Raw genomic sequence first — 19,301 nt, 5'->3', positions numbered from 1 at the left:
TCTTAACTACTTACTGTATTCTCTGTAATTATTACTAATCATTTTCTTGAAATCTACTCTTTTCTACTTAAATTTAAGATATATATATATATAATTTTTACTTAAAAAAATACTGTACATCGAATGCACGGAATACTAATAGAACTGTTATGTAAAACCATAATCAATCTCTAGAATAAATGGCTCAATTGCCACGAATCCACTTTTTAGCATTAGGGTGTGATGGCATAGGTTTGATTTTCCACCATCCACCACTACACCCGTTTTCACAACTCGTATCTCCAATGAAAAATCTAAAGCAGAAATCCATAGAAAAAACTAAAAGCATCACAATTTAATCACTTTACAAAGAACGTAATACTACAAGCAGTCGAACCTCAACAAAATCTGTCTACAAGAGCACAACTGCATCCATGGTGCCAATAACGGCAAAAATGGCAGTAGTGAAATACAGCCAGGGACAACAAAAGTCAATGGATTTTTTTTTTCCAAATAAGATATAACACACCTGTCCAGGATATTTATCAAATATTCTAACAAAAACAATATATAAACAAAAACTAAAAGAAAAAACAAAATTTAAAACACATTAACCCATGAGAAGAGTCTCAATGGCTTCGAAGAAAAGTGCAGACATTTCAGGGCTTGGAGTCTTGATTGCACATTTGACGCCAGGGTTTCCAGTCAACGTGGTAAGTTCAATTAAGAATGGTATCCCTCTAGGGAGTTTAGCTGAGAAGTAAAACACGTCCTGGTTTGCATTCTTGCGCTTTGCAATAAAGAACATGTTTGACGCAGCCAGTCGTTCCACTGTTGCATCCGCACTGCCAATCACAATGGCTGGGAAGTCCTTGGAAACCTCGTTTGAATCTGGAAGGGACCTCCATGTCTGCAGCACAGTTAATAATCAGATTTTCCATTTCTACGTTCAAGTATTATTAAGAGAACTGAGAAACTTATTTGTGTAGGGTTTCATAATATGCACGGCCTTCTTTGTAGCATAAATAACTAAACTGACCAAGCCAATGAAACTATAAAAGAAAACCTATTGCAGTTATGTCAAAAGACCAAACAAATGGGAGAAAGATATACCTCTAGAAAACTGGAACGTTCCATTCTACCATCCTCGGTGAAGAATACAAGTAACGAGATTTTATCACTGAAATACCACACAGGTTGTTGATTGTTTTTCACAGCAACCTGTAAAACTGAGCTAGGAGGACCTTGCAACATATTCTGGAACATAACCATAGGGAGGAGTGTCCTAGCTGACATTCCGGGTTGCAACTGTGGAACCTGAACAAAAGGAAAAACCTATTAGAACATAGATCGACAGAAATGTTGAAATAAAAGACACACACACACATATATGCAATAACAAACCTGAAGGGGTCCAGCAGCTGCAAGACCAAATGTGTTCTTGTTAAATTGAATCATGAAGCCATCAAGTGAAACCTGAGAGTTGTTCTCAAACAACAAACTATAAAATATTTGACCATCTTGTCTAGTCAGTTGTGCACTAATTTGTAAACCCTGACCAGTTGAAGCAGGTAGTAAAATGGGTAATGGAGGCCTGTAACCAAGGTATAAGATATGATTAGGTATGATTTATCAAGCAGAGTAATTTCTATACAACAGTAACATTATGCACTAATTTGTTGATGTCTTGTTGAACTTGTGTTACACTATTTTATTATTTAATATACCAGAAAAACACGGTTTATCACTAATCACAATTTCTATACAACAGTAACATTCTGTTAATCATACAAGAAACCATATGCAATGCTTGTAAAATACACAACAGATCCCACTAGATTGCACAGAAATATGCTAATGATCCCAGATGCACTCACCCAGTAGGAGTAACTGGCTGATCAACAGGAACAATAGAATTATCCATGCCCATCAAATCACCAAGTAAATCTGGCACAGGTGCAACAGATGGAGGTGTGGCTGGTGCACCTGTTGCAGATGTAGGCGGTGATGCAGGACCATTAGCAGGATTTGCAGGTGACTCAGAAAACCCTGTTTCGCTTCCCTCAGCATAGTCTTCGTCTTCTGTTCTCTGAGCTGAATGTACACGAGTTACAAAAGCATCTGGAGGCTTGTGATAAACAGAAGATAGTGTAGCAATGTTGGCAAGAAGCTCATCAAGTAGAGAAGGTTCAAGTTGGTTTGAATCATCAGTTATCACAGGCTTCTCAGCTAACACAACATCCTTAGCAGCCTTTGGAAAAAAGATTAGTTAGATACAGGGGAGGGTAAAAAACCTATTATTTCCATGTGATTAGATACAAACCACCAATTCATAGCCAAAGACACCTTAGCTGTATACTAGTATTTTGCACAGAATGATAGCACAAATTAAGCAGTCCTCTGTAAATAGTTAATAATTTTGGTCATTATCCAACCTTCAGTTGAACATGCAGCTAAACTATCGACCTTAATTATACATCTTTGCAAACAAAATAGATTGGATTCAAGTTCAAGAAATAAAACCTCTGGATCAGTTGAAAGGAGACGCCAATATATGTATGCACGGTCTCGCAAATCAGGATTATCTGTCTCCACCGTGGCATTGTTCAAAACAACCTGCAAACATGTGTAATTAAGTGAAACTTAGCATACAAGTCTGAATATCACACCTGACTAAAAACTGCATGCTGGAAAAAATGAAACAATACAAAAGGGAGACTTTTGAGTCTTAAACAAGACAACTAAAGATAGATTGATAGATTTGTCTTCTAAATTCAATAATTTTAGGAAATTTTCTAAACATAATCTCCAATTAACACAAGGATTTCTCTTTTCAGGGATATTCGAATTGAGAATAGATTAGGTCTAAACCCAAAAAGCTAGCTCAAGGGGAGGATTGCTCCAAGTTCATTATAAGGGATACTTTGCCTGTATACTCCGTCAATAGGATCTTAGCATACCCCTCATCCCTAAGCTCTAATAACATATTAGAATTAAGAATGAATTGGGCCTATCTCAAGCCCAAAAGCTAACTCAAGTAGGAAGACTAGCACAAGTCATTATAAAGGGGTTAATTTGCCAATTTACTAAGCTAATGTGGGATCTGAACAAGAGATTAAAAAGTAATGTAGAAATTGAAGACAAGTTATCCATCTCTAAACATTCACAAAATCAAACTACAACGCAAAGTCATACCACAGATATGTGTTGTGAACACTATAGTAGAAAAATAATAAAGTTGCCAAAGGCAAGGAATACACACAATTAATTATTATATCTGACAATTGATATAAAAATTATAAATTGCTTATATACGCCACTCAATATAAGAGGGAAGAAGAATATATTTGCATACTTAATGCAAAAATAGTCCAACTTGAAATATCAAAAATTTCACAAGTGGCATTTTAACCACATCTATATGAATAAAACAAGCATTTTAAGTAATGACCTGAATCATCTGTTGTGGGCCCTCAGTTGGCTTCTTAAGGAAAAGTTTGACTGTAGCAGTCAGCAACTGTAGTTGGACTTGTGCTGGTTCTTCTGGGAAACTTTCCAAGAAACTTTCAAGAAGTTCATCAGCATTGTCGATTCTTTCCGCATATTCACCAATTATCCAGATCATTGATGCCTATCCACACAGGAGAAGGGATAAATATATAAGCTTACATATTAGTGCGTAATGACAATTATAAAGGAACTCAGAGAAACATGTACCTTGGCTTCTGGCTCATCCAAGGTATCTAAGCTCTCGCAAAGTGTTGCAATTATGGACTCGTATCTGCAAAGTAGAACCAAGATTCAATCAAAGTTTTAAAGTGTGATATTAATCTCTAATTGTGTTATCTTCTCCCCAAAAAATAAATGCAGATAATAAAATATATCATAATATTACGTGTTGGGGTATCTTCTAAATATATCTTTGATAACAATGATTGCCTCTTGAACCACGTAATTAACTTTTATCTTGATCAACTCAAGCAAAACACTAATGCATCGTTCAGCTGCTCTCTCCAATTTGATGGCACAACGGCCAATTGCTCGAACAGCCTTTCTTACGAAATCCACATCAACTTCAGTAGCATACTCCTTAAATTCCAATAGAACCTGCAGATATTACAATAAAAAAAAAAACTGTTTTTTACAAGATATTTGGCTGAATTAGCTCAACTAAATGGTAATGCAGAAATGCACCAAATGCATGAAAGATATGTGAATCTCATGCATGACACAGTTCACAGGACAATTTGCTTTTCGATAAAAGATATTTTGTTGGTGAGAATAGAGAAACTGCAATGATAAGGTATCATCCCAAACATGAAGTATAAGATTGTTTGTTGGCTCATATTGTTTGGTAAGAAACATGTGATGTGCTCACCACAACAACAGAAATCAATTCTGACCATGTAAAAAAAATTGGGGACATGGAGGAAAATATGAACTGATTATAGTGTTATGCAAACAATACCTGGTCTATATTTCGGTCTGAAGCCAGTTTTATCATAATTTCTAACTTTTCCATTTTTACATAGATGGGATCATTGTACTTGCAGAAGAACACCTGCAGATAGAATATACACTCCATAAGCATCCCATCCTCCCAAATGTAATAGAAAAGTTCTTCACTAATGCCCAAGGGTGTTGTGACACTAACAAGTTCACAAAATAATAATCAAATCACTACCTTAATTTCATGAGCAAGTATTGTTGGTCTTCTTTGTACTATAAGATTGATATTCCGCAGTGCTACATATTGTATCTCAGGTTCTGCAGAGAGTAATGTCACAAGAGGAGGGGCCATCTTTTTGCAAAGATTCCGAACCACATCAGTACTGGTGATAAGCTCCATTTGCAGAAGGATCATCTAAAAGTCATAATAAATAGTAGTTAGTGAACCATGAAAATGTTATCACCAAAGTATCAACAGAGACATAAGGTAACACAGGATAAAAAGAAAAAATCACCTTAACAGCTGATAGAACAACTGCACAATTGGCATGCTGTAAGCGAGGAGTAACTCTTTCTACTATGTTTTCAGCCTCACGAGCATCAGCTGCCTTGTATCTAGAAAGAGCGTCCAATATAAAAACTTGACCCCATCTAACATGTGAAGGAAAAGTAAGCACTATTAGGTTAAAGAACCAATATGTGATAATAGATGAATGAAGGAAAGCCAAGATGTCAAATAAAATTATAACCAATAAGAGAGAGGAGCTGCGTTAAAACTGAATTCAAAATTGTTTCCAATTTTAATTATGTTAGCAAATATAAAACAAACTTACTCTGTACATTCATTTAAAGCAGTAAGGAGCTTCGACAGTGTGTGACTGGTGATCTCAAAGATGGGTCTACTACTGTTTTCCTGAACTTCCGCAAGTGCTGCCACAGCATTAGCGACAACCATTGGGTTATTATCAGATATCAAATCCTTCAGGGATTCCAAAAAGCCCCTGTCCTCAACTAATTCTGCATTTATGTCATAAAGTTTGGCAACACAAATAGCTGCTGTCTTACGAACATATGGGTCATCATCCTATCAAAATATACCATATACGAATAAGAGTTACAAACAGGGCAAGAAAAGAAGAACAAACTTTGGCATTGTTGTCAACCAGAGGAATTTCAAATTTAATTTAATAATAGATATATGTAAGTTGTAACAGTGCCATGTAAGTACCTTTAGGCATCTTTGAAGGGGATCACACAGATATTCAGTAATTTTATCTACACGAATGCAGCCCATTGTCCGTACAGCTAAGGCACGGATTAAAGGATTTGGATCTTGTGAGTCCTGTCAGCATTTTATAAATGAAAGAAGAAAATAATGCATCATTACAACTTCAGATTAACTTCCACCAGGGAAAGAAAAGGAAGAATATTCAATTCAAAAGAACAAATATAATAAGCTATATTTTCAGATAAACATCTCCCTTGGTAAATTGACACCCTCAACCAGTGTTTATGGATTTGGGATGAATTTCATAAGGTGAGATAATAATAAATTGGTATTACAAGATGACAAGGAGAGAAGGGACAAATAGTCAAGAAACCCAAAAATGATAGCAATGGATAAGAAAAGATTTAATGAACAACACTGCATCAGGAAAGAGCACAGTTATTCCAGTTGTTACCTTCACAAATGTATTCACTGCAAGTATTGCTAGGTCAGGTTGGCTCTTTGCATAATTTATCAGATACAAGTAAACTAGCTTTTTTAGCTCCAAATTTTCTGTTTGCATGCAATTCACCACGTCAGTGAACAGTGATGAGACATCCTTCCCAACAGTCATTGCAGCAATAACCTTTTTGACAGCATCTTTTCTTTTGTCCTGCAAGACATGAAAGAAAAAGACAAGGTTCACACTTCAGATACTTTGTTGCACAAAATTTTAAAGTACATCAACAGAAGAGGGGCTAGCGAAAAGGCAAGACAAAGAGGTCCATGAAAACATGCCTGCCAATTTAATATGGTGAAACGATGATCACCATATGGTCAGTGCTTAAATAGAAGAAAATAAAGGATTACAAATATACAGATGTAACATTATATCCAATTTGCCTCATGGCCAAAGGTGGTGATCGTTGGTAAAATGTTGAACTAGATAAACGTGAGGGAAAATAAAATATGAAAAGAGAATGCAGCAAATATAAGAACGTTGCATTAAACAAGTGGATATAATAAGTGTGTGCATGGTAACTCATTAGAGACGTGATTTTTTTAGTCAACGGTGAAGCTATTCTATCTATCTTCCACATCTTCTGATTTAATGCGAAAAACGTGCATATATGCACATTCCTAACACACACTAAACAAGATAGGATTAGGAATTAATGCTTTAGAGAAAAAGTTGGGGCAGCACCAATAGCAAACAATTGGCACAACTTCACCTTAGGTGGTTTGGGCATGTGCGGAGAAGACCTATAGAAGTCCTAGTAAGAAGAGTAGATCAAATGAAGACTAGTCCTATTGCTAGAGGTCAAATAAAAAGTTATAGGCAAAACCATGAAGAAGGATTAAAAGGTCAATAATTTTACTATAAACATGATTCATGATAGAACATTACGACATCCTTTAATCCATATAGCCAACCTCCTAATCCCACCTAGTAAAAATAAGGATTGGTTATTGTTGTCGTCATCACATATGCTAACCAGCAAATTCCAAAAAAGAAAAAAAAAAATACTCATCTTTTCTTTTTTCAGATTTCTCTATATTCAAAATCCCTATATTAGATATTCATCTGGCAACGGTAGATGCTTACTAGCCATAGATCAGCGAGTGAATATTCAAAACATAAATCAAGTGAGCGATTATTTGGGCCATACAAAATCAAGCAAAATTGCATCGCGAAGGATGGAATAATATGAATCAGATCCAGAAACGACAGAAATTAAGAATAAATTAGAAGTAATGGAAAAGGGAGGGAAGGAACCTTGTACTGAGAATTGAGCTCTTCTTTGAGCTCAGGGATTTCACCCTTCTTGGTGGTGGAAAAGTACTTGGAATCGTTCCTACTCATCGATTTTCCCTTCTCTTCTGCCTCTGAAGTGAAGACTATTCTTCCGATTTCCGATTTCAGATTCCGAACAAAACAACACCGCTGACCGGGGAAGGGGAGGGAAGGGAGGAAACACAGAACACCCTCTTTTCCTTTTAACTTTTAAGGGGGACGACGAGAATACTGCTTTTAATTTTCACTTAATTATTAATTTCTTCAAATTATTTTATAAGATTTAATTTATAAAAAAATTTAATTTAATCCTTAATTTTTTTTAAATGCATCTGCACGTCCACTCAAATTCACAACCTCTAGAGCACTATATTCATCATCAACAAACAAATAATTAAAATTTGTAACTTTTATCCACCAAACCACACCAACAATCATCCCTCTGATGAACACTTTGTTACCCAGTATCAACATAGTTATCCAGTATCAACATAGATAAATAAAATATTATGTCTCGGCACTCTGATGAAAAAATTTAGATCTAATATCATAATGATTTTGAATCTTGTTTCGATTTTTAGTTGTTATTATTTTAAATTAATTACTTTTAAGTTTAAAAATTAACATAATACTAATATTTATTAATTAATAAAAATGATTAAAGTATTTAAAAATATAAAGAATTAAAATAAAATGTTTAAAACTTAATACAACAAATAAAACTTTTAAAACATAAAAGATTAAAATTAAATTTTAAAAACATAAAATATTAAAATAAAAATTTTAAAATTTAATGTATTAAAATTAAATAACATTAAATCATAATGGATCAAAAGTAACATTTAATTTAATTTTAATAATAAGAAACTAACATAAATCTGTTTTTCATACATTATGACTATTTTTCACCAAAAACTTTAAGACAGAAAAATCATTTATTTTATTTTGTTTAGTCATTTTAATTAAAAAATTAAAAATTTAAAAATATTTATCTCTTCTTGCATGTACTTTGGTTTGGTATTGGGGAAGAGAATAAAAAAAATAAAAACATATTTAAATTAAATTAAAGAAGAAAAAATTTAAAATTCCCAAAAAAAAGTTTAAAAATTTTCTTTTTCATTTTCTTTCTTTTCTTCTCTAACCAAAGAAAAGATTAAGTTTTTTTATCTTTCTCCCACCCCACTAATCATGCCATTGACTATGAAAGCAACAACAATACCAATCCTTGAGAAAATGAGAGAAAATATTCTCTCAAAGTGTTTGGATGAGGTAATTTAAAATTCTAAAAAAATTTAAATTCTTAGAATTTAAAATGCTTCAATTTAAATTTCTTTATTTTTAAAATTCTGTGTTTAGATTCTTTTATTAAAAGTCGGAGCTATCCGTTTCCAACGCGTCGTTCGCATGTGAGAACAAAAACAGCATCGTACTCGATAAGTCGTAGCACGGAATCAGAACCAGTTTTAGAGTGTTCTTGAGTCAAACTCCCACCACCATTCTCCGCCGTGAACGCTTCATTCACCGCTTTCTCCAAACCTGCCATCGCCGACGACACCGAGCCAAAACCTCCACCGGAAAGTAACCTCTTCAGGAACTCGAGTTGCTTGCGCCGCCTCCCACGTGGTAGAATTTGTTTCCTTTCTCTGCTAGAAACTGTCACATGTTGTCGGCGGAGAAAATTGGGCGACGATGGTCTTTGGTGGAGAAGAGTATCGCTGTGAAGTCTAATTGAATTAAACGTAAAATATTATTATAAAGAATTTTAAATTGATAATATATTTTATCAATTTAGTTACGCTGTATTAATATAAATTTATAAAATGATATATTATTAGATAAAAGAGTAAATAATTAAATATATAAATACTATTTTAAAATATCATTTCATTTTTTATTATGTTAACTTTTCTGTATTTTTAAAATTAAAGTGAAGTAAAAAAAAAAGACTCCAACATCACACAGGATATTATCAGTTTCATGCAACGGAATTAAAATGTATATATTATATAGAAACTCATAAGCGTATGGCTTATTCTTATCAATTGATTATTGAATTGTGTGACATTAGGTGATAAAAAATGTTATATAATTTTAATAATTTTTTTCTACTATTTGGATCAATTGTCAAATTTATATTAAAAAATATTTATATATGTATCAAAATCCATATGGAATTGAAGGTTAATTGCAGAAACCTACCAAAGCACAAAAATAATGTCTAAAATCAATTCTTAAGCAAATCTCTATTCTTATATTTTTTTTATTATCTTCTCACTAATATAAACTATTAAAAAATTTCTTATATCTGAATATATTTAAATTTTCTATTATATGTTGATATTATGTATGCAAATTTATCAATTAATTTTATATATATATATATAAAATCAAACTCTTGAGTTGGTTTTACGCACAACTCTTATTAAATTTGGGAGACGTTAATTTTTTCATATTGTATTCTTCGCTATAACTATTTATACAATCCAAGATCAAATCAAATTTTAAAAATCTTATTATTTCTAGCTTTCCATATGATCCGTGGGGTAATACCAAACACCGCATGCCATCTTTTGTATCTATGGAAGCACACTTTCTGCGGCTTTGAAGTCAATCATGGAAATCAACTAATAAAAAGAGTATAAATCCTCTTCCAGGTCCAATGAAGTGAGACTTTTCCATACCTTTCAGGCAAAAGAACAATCCATATGATAATTTTTCTCAGATTATTATTTCCCCCCCCCCCCCCCCCCCCCCCGGATAAGTTTGAATTTAAATTAAAAAAGATAATTCCCTATGATAAATTTCAATTTGCTTTAGGATTAGACCAAAATTTAAAAGTAAAAGTAAAAGATATGTATATTTTTTTGGTACAAGGGAAAAAAAATAACAAAACTAAAGCATCTGACAGGAGGAGCAAAGAAATGGCAGGCATAAATTGTGTCCCAGGAAAGCCAATCCAAACTTTGTTCAGCCCCTAACTTGGCCAACAGATCAACACAAGAATTTCCTTCTTCTCTCAAGGTAAAGTAAAAGATAATTTGATTTGGTGGCAAATAAATATATATATATATATATATATATATATATATATATATATAAAAGATTTCTATTGTTTTGAATATGATTTGTCAAGATTAGATTATAAATAGGGATCAAATGGGCCTGTCTTGTGGAGTTGAAATTCGAGGGCTTACATGTCAAAACTGCGTTTGGAACGTGTTTATTTCTCTTTGCGGAGCTTCTTTCTGGCTGTCGAAATCTTGAAGATTTTACACTCATGTATGCAAGTTTATCTTAGCTATACAATTGAACCAGAGTTTAAACAATTGCCCAAGTTTGTCAGAGCTGTTGTAGATAAACAACAACTTCCATTGGAATGTTCAGTTCCTGCGCATAAATTGTGTACTGAATAATTCACTTCATTTGTTTCTTTCTTTTCATTTTTAAGAAAAATAGCTATTTAGTATGATACTTTGTTGTTGTTGCAGATGGTTCTTAGAGGAGATTACCTTCTTCAAGACACTGAACAATTCAATAAATACATTGAATACTGGTTTCCTGAATTTGACTGTGTGGAATTTACTGATAACGACAGGCTGGTGGTGCTGAAAGTGCTCGAGCATTGTCCCAAAATTCAAAATCTTGTCATCGATCAGGTTTGCTTACTTTAAAAAGCGTTCGAGGATGTTTCCTTTTTAATGTCCTTTTACGATGGAAGGACAAGAGAATGACAAAACCCACTATGTGTTCCTAAATGCATCTCATCGCACCTTCGAACATGTCGTATTAATAAGTATGGTGGCACTGAAAAAGAGTTGGAATTTTTACAAAATATATCATGCAAAACTGCAAGGCTGTTACACAAGATTTGGAAAAGCTTCATATGATAAAACAATTGTCATTGTGCACGAGGTCCTCTTCAACCTGTCAACTTTCCTCCAATTGGTATGTTGTCATGCTTCTTCTATCTGCTTGAAGCCTAGAAAAACATTCTCTTAAAACTATTTTGTTCACTGGCTAATCTATTTTTTTTCAGTGACTATCTATTCAGTTATTAAGATCCCCAATGTTTGTGAACGGATATTTTGGTTTTTTTCATGTAAACATTGGATAAGAGAACTAAACAAAAATAAATGCAACTTCTTTGTTCATAGTAACGAGTTTTTTAATTTTTATTATCAGAAGCTATGGGATTGTGGTGTGGCAATAGTTAGTATCAATTTTATTAGTATCAGTCTAATTCATTCTCAGCCGTATCAAATGTTGAAGTGATCCCAAGTTTTACTACGTATTCAAAGAATTTTTTTTATTTGTTATTTTTGGAGAAAAGGCATAATCATTCATGTTTTTGTCAAAACTTTTTTTTCTCTGGTGGGCAAAGTTTGGAAGGTGTTGTAAAAAGGAATATGTTTGTCCATAACGATGCACATGTACACGCACTTCAGTTTAAACTATAAATCAATATTGCTTTAAAAAAAGTGTACAAACGAGTAGGCTTTTATTTGGCCCATCTGAAAGGCCCAATCCTGCGTGGTTTAATTTAACTACAGGTAGTATTTTTTTTCACCAATATTGTTTTCTTTAGTTAAACTTCTGTTTAGTGTTCAAACTAGTATGGCACCCTTGCCACCGTACGGGTGATATCAATATTTATGCACATTCAAAAAGTAAGTAAACAGTAAAATGCATATTTAATTTAGATCATTGTTGTTGGAGATATTATTTATATTGTTACTATATTTTTTATAAAAGACTAAAATACGAAATAAAAAAATAAAACTGTCGACACATTAAAATGCATGCTCGATCGATTTATCAAATAGATATTATTTCAAAAATATTATCATTATAAATTTTAGTAAAGTAAATAATAATAATTAGACATTTCATATTTCTAAATGAATGTCTAATTCTACATTAAAAGAATGGATTTATATTAAAGAGCAATTGCATATCTGTGATTTGGAACATCAACAATAACATGTGATAAATTGATCTAAGTGGATGGATCGAAGTGATTTTTATAATTAGAAAATAAAATTAAAACCAAAAAATAAAACAAAACACTAAAAGCATATTTTAATCTTATAATATATATAATTATTTAAGACAAATAAAAAATATATAAATAATGGTTATGAATTGACATAACAAAGAAACAAGACGAAATAAATATGTCATTCCCCCTTCTTGTCTCTGACATTTTTCTATCTTTCTCTCATTTTCATTTCAAACCTACAACCTCAATAAACAAAGCATGATTTTAATAGATTTTATTTATTAAGACTTTGAAAGAAATAGATTTTTAATTAATTATTTAATTTATTAATTGTATGTTATATTAAAAAATTGTTGATATTTTCTATTGTTAAAAATTATTGAAATGTTTGTTTATAAATTATTTCATTTATTAATTGATATGCAAATATTACATGCTTCTAACAATCATCACATTTACAGACTACACGTATAGCTAAAGAATATACATAGACTAAAATGCATTGTCAAAACTCGAGAAATATAGGAACATATGAATGTTTGTGAATATAGGACTTTTAAAACCAACTCTTTTTTATACATGAGCTATCTCACACGATCATGGTAACTTTTCCGTTAAACGACATTTAGCAAGTCCTTCTTTCTTTCTTTTGTCATATGCTTTTTTAAATAGTATTAAAATTATGAAAATTGTCGAACATCGTAACTTTTCTTGGTTTTCCTTCACGGGAAATACATAATTTATTGATAAGTATTATAAATATTATATTAATATTATTAATTAATAATATAAGTTTGTTAACACGTGAACATTATAAGCATTGTATATATGTATTATATTTATATTTAATTTAATATATATATATATATATATATATATATATATATACACACACACATGCATGTATTTCTTTATACAAAGGAAGACAAAGGTGAAAAAAAATAAAAGGTAAAGAAATCACTTAAAAAGCTTAAAAACCCACCTCATACTAATGAGAGGACACAATTTAATTCTTATGTTGGATGTTTTATGCATAATTTTTATACTAATAAATTTGTATATAAACTTTAATGTGTAAAAATAAGATCTCGTGCAGTTTAAAAATAATTATACCATGTGTAGTTCTTAATCACACATTCACGCCCCTTTATGCAAACTTTTCTCTTTTATATATTAAAATTATAAAGTTTTCTCTCCTACAGAACATAAAATACAAATATGTTATCTAGATAATATAAAATGATTTGTATCATAACACAAGAAATATTCTTAAAACTTGCTAATGAAGAATCCAAACAAGAGCACTATTCTATTTGTTGGCTCCATCTGCAACTACCACCTTCCTTCCCTCCTATGCATAAAAACAAGTAATATTTACTATTTACTATTAACATCAAATAAAAAAGAAACCAAAACCAAAAATAGTAACAAGTGTATCAACTTGTACCACCATGATGCAACATGAATGAAATTAAAGAGACCAGTCTAAGGACATGATAATAGTACACTTCTCATCCCTCTATGTTTGGACCCAAGGTCCTGCAATTGGTCACTCCAATCATCAGGGTCTGCTGCCAAATCCTTTACTGACACATCAACTTGTGAACAATCACCAATTATAACTTCATCCTCTAGATTTCCAGTTACTATGTCATTGCTGAGCAAGTCCTCCAGTATTGAGAATAAACTGCATGTCCATCTTAGGCTCCATAGTTGCCAAATCATCATCATGATGATCTGGATAGTCCACCACTGCTAAATGCAGGCTCAAAGTCAAATAGGTCTTATCTTCAATTTAAACTGCAAACATTATTTCGAGCAACCTTACCTAACCAAACAACTACCAGAAAGTCATATCTCCTCAAATCTTGAGCTGAAGGTAGTTTAGAAACAGAGAAGAGTATATCTTTATTGCTCTTTATCTTTTCACTTTCAGTGCCTCTTGTGTCTCTTCTTGTCAATGATCATCAAATATCAAATAAAAGTATGAAGCTTTGAAGAAGACAACAACATAACGATGTATGCATTGCACCAAACACAATGCTAGTGGCAAAAAAACTTTCTAGTTTCCAGCAATCTAACTAATCACCAGTAATCATATTAACCGTCCACTCCCGGATTGAGAGCACGTCTTAATTAAGGTCTTGTATGCAAATTGCAAAAATACTTAAAATTACTTGAAAGCTTGCATACCCAAATAGTTCAAGTCTACATTTGATAATGTCTAAAACGATAGAGGCAAGTATTACAACTCTACTACTCTCTATAGGCACTTTGACATAATATGCTTGGTTGGGTCCATGTTCTTGCTGTAGTTTTATTGGGGTAATTACTTAACGGCTATTATTTAACACCTTTATGGCTTCCGGCATGATCAATTTGGAATCTAAAATTATATTACGAAATGCACCCCTTTTTTGGCTTATGAAATGATCAATCCATAAGGTAAAAAAAAATAATCCAAAAAAGGTGCAGGAAACAACTTAGAGGTGCAAAAAGTAACAATCTTATTTAACACACAAGAATTAATGCAAAAATTTACAAGTAAGAGATAAGAAATTTAAATTAAAAGATAATAAGAGGTAAAAGATAAGATAAAAATTTAAAGTAAAAGATGATAAAAACAAAGATGATGATAATAGTTAAAGTTAAATTTAGAATTTAAAATATGTTGGGTCTAGCATGACTAACTATCATTGATGCAATATTAATGTTTTTCCAATTTCCACTCACATCTACTAAGACACTCAATCCTTAGTCTAATTTATCTATTTTCTCTCCCAAATCTTTTTGTAAAGATAGAATAGTAAATTGTATGAAGTATGAATATGTATGCAGAGTCAAAACAAAGTCACTCTATCCCTAGTAATGAATTGTTTAGATGTCATTTTTCAGGTCTTTAGAAATTATCATCTCCCAATGTGTAATTCCTAAAACTAATGCATGGATCATCAGACCATACAATAAAAATGAAAAGTAGAAAAGAAATAATAGAAACATAAATTGCATTTAATAAATAGTAAGAAAAGATTACATTACAAGAGCATTGATTGTTAGACTCCCAACAAAAAGGTTTAGCCTCATGGCCATGAGAGGCTTTACACTTTAGGAGATGATGTGGAAAGAAGAAGAGGGATGGATAGAGGAAGAGAAGGGGATAATGGAAATAAAGGATTTTCCCTATTTGAGATATTTGGGCTTAAGATGCATTCATTAGAAAGCTTTGAGTCTCGGTGTCTCCGGTGTCTCAGTGTGTCTTTCTCCTTTGCATCCTACTCCGTCTAAGGTAGCTTAATTTTCACGCGATCTTGCGCTTAGCGTGGACTTTCGCGTTAAGCGCACCTTTGGGCTTCTTTGTGGGCCTTATTCGCGCTAAGTGTGAGCTGGCCGCTAAGCGAGGAGACATGCTGGGCCTGTCTTGTGTGCTAAGCGAGCTGTCTCAATCTTTAACTTTTCTTCAAGGTTTTTTCTTCCAATTTTTGCATCAATTTTCTTCTAAAATACTTGAAATCTTCTTCTTTTAACTTCTACTGATAAAAAATTGTAAATATATTAATTTTTCATTATTTCATAAAAAACAATAGCAAAATGAAGAAATTGCAATCATTTTTAACAAAAATTGACTATCAAATTAACTCAAATTTCGTAATTATCACGCACAAAGTCCGACAAAGAGTTGTTGTTCACACTTCTCAAAGCAATGTTCGCCAATAAACTCCCCTTGTCGGAATACTTCATCGTCGTTGGTGAGTCTCGACCATTTAGTCAAACAAACAAGAGTGTTACTTGCGAGAATGAATGACCCAAAAAGATAAGACTAACATTGAATGGTGTGTGATGAATGATGACTGTATTTGAATTTTAACTGAAGGACAATTTGAGAATTTCACTTTAATTGTGGGTCTTAGAAGAAATTGGACTTGTGCAATAAGAATAACTCCAATATTCAAACTTGTGGTTTTTGGACGAACAAACTAGTCCATTCATTCACTCTTTTTTCATCTTCGACCGAGCCACTCGTTTCTAGCCTACAAGCTTAAGAGAATTATTGATAATCAAAACTAAACACTAAAAACTTAAACAAATATAAAAATTCCCACACCCACTCGAGGGTGTAGATGTATCTTGTTAATGAAAAAATAAAAGTGGAAATTTTGAATGCTTATTATGTACTATTTGATTATTAGTATGAGTTAACCTTGTGGTTGTATTATGGGATATATAAATATATATATATATATATATATATATATATATGTTGTGAATGTGATGTGGAGGTGGTAGCATTATACTACTAGTAAGTGTGAAGTATGATTAGAAAACGAAAGGGTTGATGTTTGTTGTTGTCATAGTCACATGGGGCACAGGTTTTGAGCACGTGTTTTTATTTTTATTAAAAAGTTAGTATTAAGAAGGGAAAGGGATTCGTAGAGGAAGACGTGGGGAGGGAAGCCCTTCAATTGAATTAATTAAGGGGAGAGGGCACCACACACACAACACAAGTGAATCAAGTCAACTGGATTTCCCCAGTTCATAAATGTACGGTCACGATCATTCCTTTTACCTACCCTCCCTCTTCTATGGCTATACTATCTCATGACTCACACCACTAAATCAAAACCAACAGATATTCATTTCCCTACGCCATCAATTTTTGTTCCGCACACTCTCATGCTATTTTAAATAATTATTCAGTGAAAAATTAAAAATGATTTTTTTTGTGAAAATATTACTTGTGGTGGTGTTATAGGCAAATATAATCGAGTGTCTTTAGAACTTTAATTAAAAAATAAAATGAGAAAAAAATTATTAGAATCCGTAAAAATTGTGTTGTTCATGTTTTCTTTTTATGCTTTTATTCCGTTTGTTCTAAAATAATTACACACATTAAAAAACAATAAAAGAGAATAATAATTTTACAAAATTAATCATATATTATTATTAATTCATTTATAAATTTTGTTATTCACCATTAATATTATAAAAAATATAAGTGAAAAAAATAATTCATGTTACATTAAAAAATTAAAATAACAATTATTTTGAGATAAATTTTTTTTACACAATAATTATAATGAGATAAAGGGAATATATAATTTTCACATTAAATATTTTTTTCCTTTAAATTCATTAACTAATATCCTAAAAATATTAGTTAGCATGACGAATATTTTATCACCAATTAATAGTCCAATACTAATTCATTTCCAAGCATTGAAGTGAATTTTACATTTTTCGACAGAGCTTTCTTTTGAAATTCTCGTAATATCTTCAAGGAACTTAAATATAACCAGTGTTTTCCAACTATGTTGATTCTTGTTAGTTTTTTTCAAAAGTATTTTTCCCTTTTGTGAAAAAGAAAAGAAAGAAAACACGTGAAATGGTGAATTTCCTTAATTAATTATTTACCTACTTGTCATTGTGTTAAAAAGATATGAAAATTGTTTAATACTATAATGTTTTAACCAAATAAAAATAATAGATGTGGAGTATATTTATTTATTTATTTGATTTGATGAAAATAGTACAATTTGTGCGCCTGCGAGCACACACAGCTGGAGTTAGCGGATTCCAGCTGGTACTGTACGGATCGAATACGCAGCTACCGTCGCCGTTTCTGTCTCTTCTTTCTTCTTCTTTTTTTTTTCCCATAAAATTTCAAAAACAAAAAAAAGGACGCAGCAGCTGTATCTTTTTTAGACGAAGAGAACAAATAAATAATTTTAAGAAAATGTTAACTGGTCTCCTTAGAAAATAAATTAAAATAATTTTTTTTATTGAAATGTATAAAATTATATTATTTATAATTTTCTTATGTTTTCTTATAATTTTTACAATAAATATTTTTTATTTTAATTTTTTAAGAAATATCCTAAAAACACGGATCAGTAAGACTCTAATTTTATTACTCCATGTGTCCCAAAATAATAATTTATAAATAAAAATTAATAATAAATAGATAAAATAATAACAATTTTATAATATCATTAATTTATTTATAAATTTTATTATTCATTATTAATATTATAAAATATATAAATAAAAAACAATTAATTTTAGATTCTGAAAAAATAAAATAACAATTATTTTGATTTTTTTTTCTCACGACAATTATAATAATAAGAAGAAAGTGCTATTTTCTAAAATTAATAAATTGTGTTCGGTCGAGTGCTGAAACCGGAGAGAGGAGTAGAAGCGTGGAGCCAGCGTGCCAATGCAGCGAGCGAAGCCTACGCAGTTCACGGAAATTACAGTCTTACCCTTTCGAACGTTCAACGATGATCATTTTCTTGATATGCGTATTTGGATTTGCAACCAGTAACAATCTGCTCTACTCTGTCAGATTACCAACATACCCTTCCTCATTTTACAATGGTTGACAAGTGTATCTCTCACTCAGGATTTTAAATTAGATTTTAGATAACTTTATTTTCATAAACTAATTTTAGTTGCAGTTAAATTTACAGATAAAATAATTTATAACTGTATTTTTTTATCTTAAAAATGCTAATTATTATTATTAAATTTTTTAATTTACATAATAAGTCTAATACTAAAATCATCTAAGTTCAACTACTATATGAACAAATAAAAGTAACTGTTAAGATAATTTATTTTTATAATTAAATTCATTAAATTAGTCTATACTTATAAAAAATCATTTTGCTTTCGCTTAAAATTCAATCTGATACTATTTTTTTTTATCCACAACCTTGATAATAGTTTTTTTTCGATATAAATATTGTTCCATAACATTTATATCATTTGATATTAAAAAAAAATGAAGGTATCCATTTCGTTTTCAAAATCCACGACAATTACTTGCAAATATAACTATTAAATTGAAGATTCAGAGAGAGAGAAAAAAACTA

At 31.4% G+C, this 19,301-nt stretch overlaps 1 protein-coding gene across 1 annotated transcript; it reads right to left on the bottom strand.

Moving 5' to 3' along the window:
• Nucleotides 1-307: 307 nt before the first annotated feature.
• Nucleotides 308-7,656, bottom strand: LOC114425610 (beta-adaptin-like protein C). Its single transcript, XM_028392552.1, has 15 exons — nt 7,413-7,656; nt 6,111-6,308; nt 5,657-5,770; nt 5,262-5,512; nt 4,944-5,079; nt 4,664-4,843; nt 4,448-4,540; nt 3,875-4,086; nt 3,697-3,760; nt 3,431-3,610; nt 2,503-2,595; nt 1,857-2,230; nt 1,384-1,573; nt 1,093-1,296; nt 308-889 (listed from the first exon to the last, which is right to left on the bottom strand). Exons 1-15 carry the CDS (start codon nt 7,497-7,499, stop codon nt 590-592), a joined length of 2,676 nt encoding a protein of 891 aa, XP_028248353.1. The 5' UTR covers nt 7,500-7,656; the 3' UTR covers nt 308-589.
• Nucleotides 7,657-19,301: the final 11,645 nt, after the last annotated feature.

This window comes from Glycine soja, chromosome 1 (genome assembly GCF_004193775.1).
Source record: "Glycine soja cultivar W05 chromosome 1, ASM419377v2, whole genome shotgun sequence".
Taxonomy (NCBI): domain Eukaryota; kingdom Viridiplantae; phylum Streptophyta; class Magnoliopsida; order Fabales; family Fabaceae; genus Glycine; species Glycine soja.
This window is presented reverse-complemented; position numbering and strand designations above follow the sequence as displayed.

Bases quoted from the DNA above. Each gene is read 5' to 3' on its own strand.
- LOC114425610 (XM_028392552.1), bottom strand. From the start codon at position 7,499: ATGAGTAGGAACGATTCCAAGTACTTTTCCACCACCAAGAAGGGTGAA. The intron at 5,771-6,110 runs GTAACAACTGGA...AAATGCTGACAG, and splicing joins CAGTGAATACATTTGTGAAG to GACTCACAAGATCCAAATCC. The intron at 890-1,092 runs GTATATCTTTCT...ACTGTGCTGCAG, and splicing joins AACGTTCCAGTTTTCTAGAG to ACATGGAGGTCCCTTCCAGA.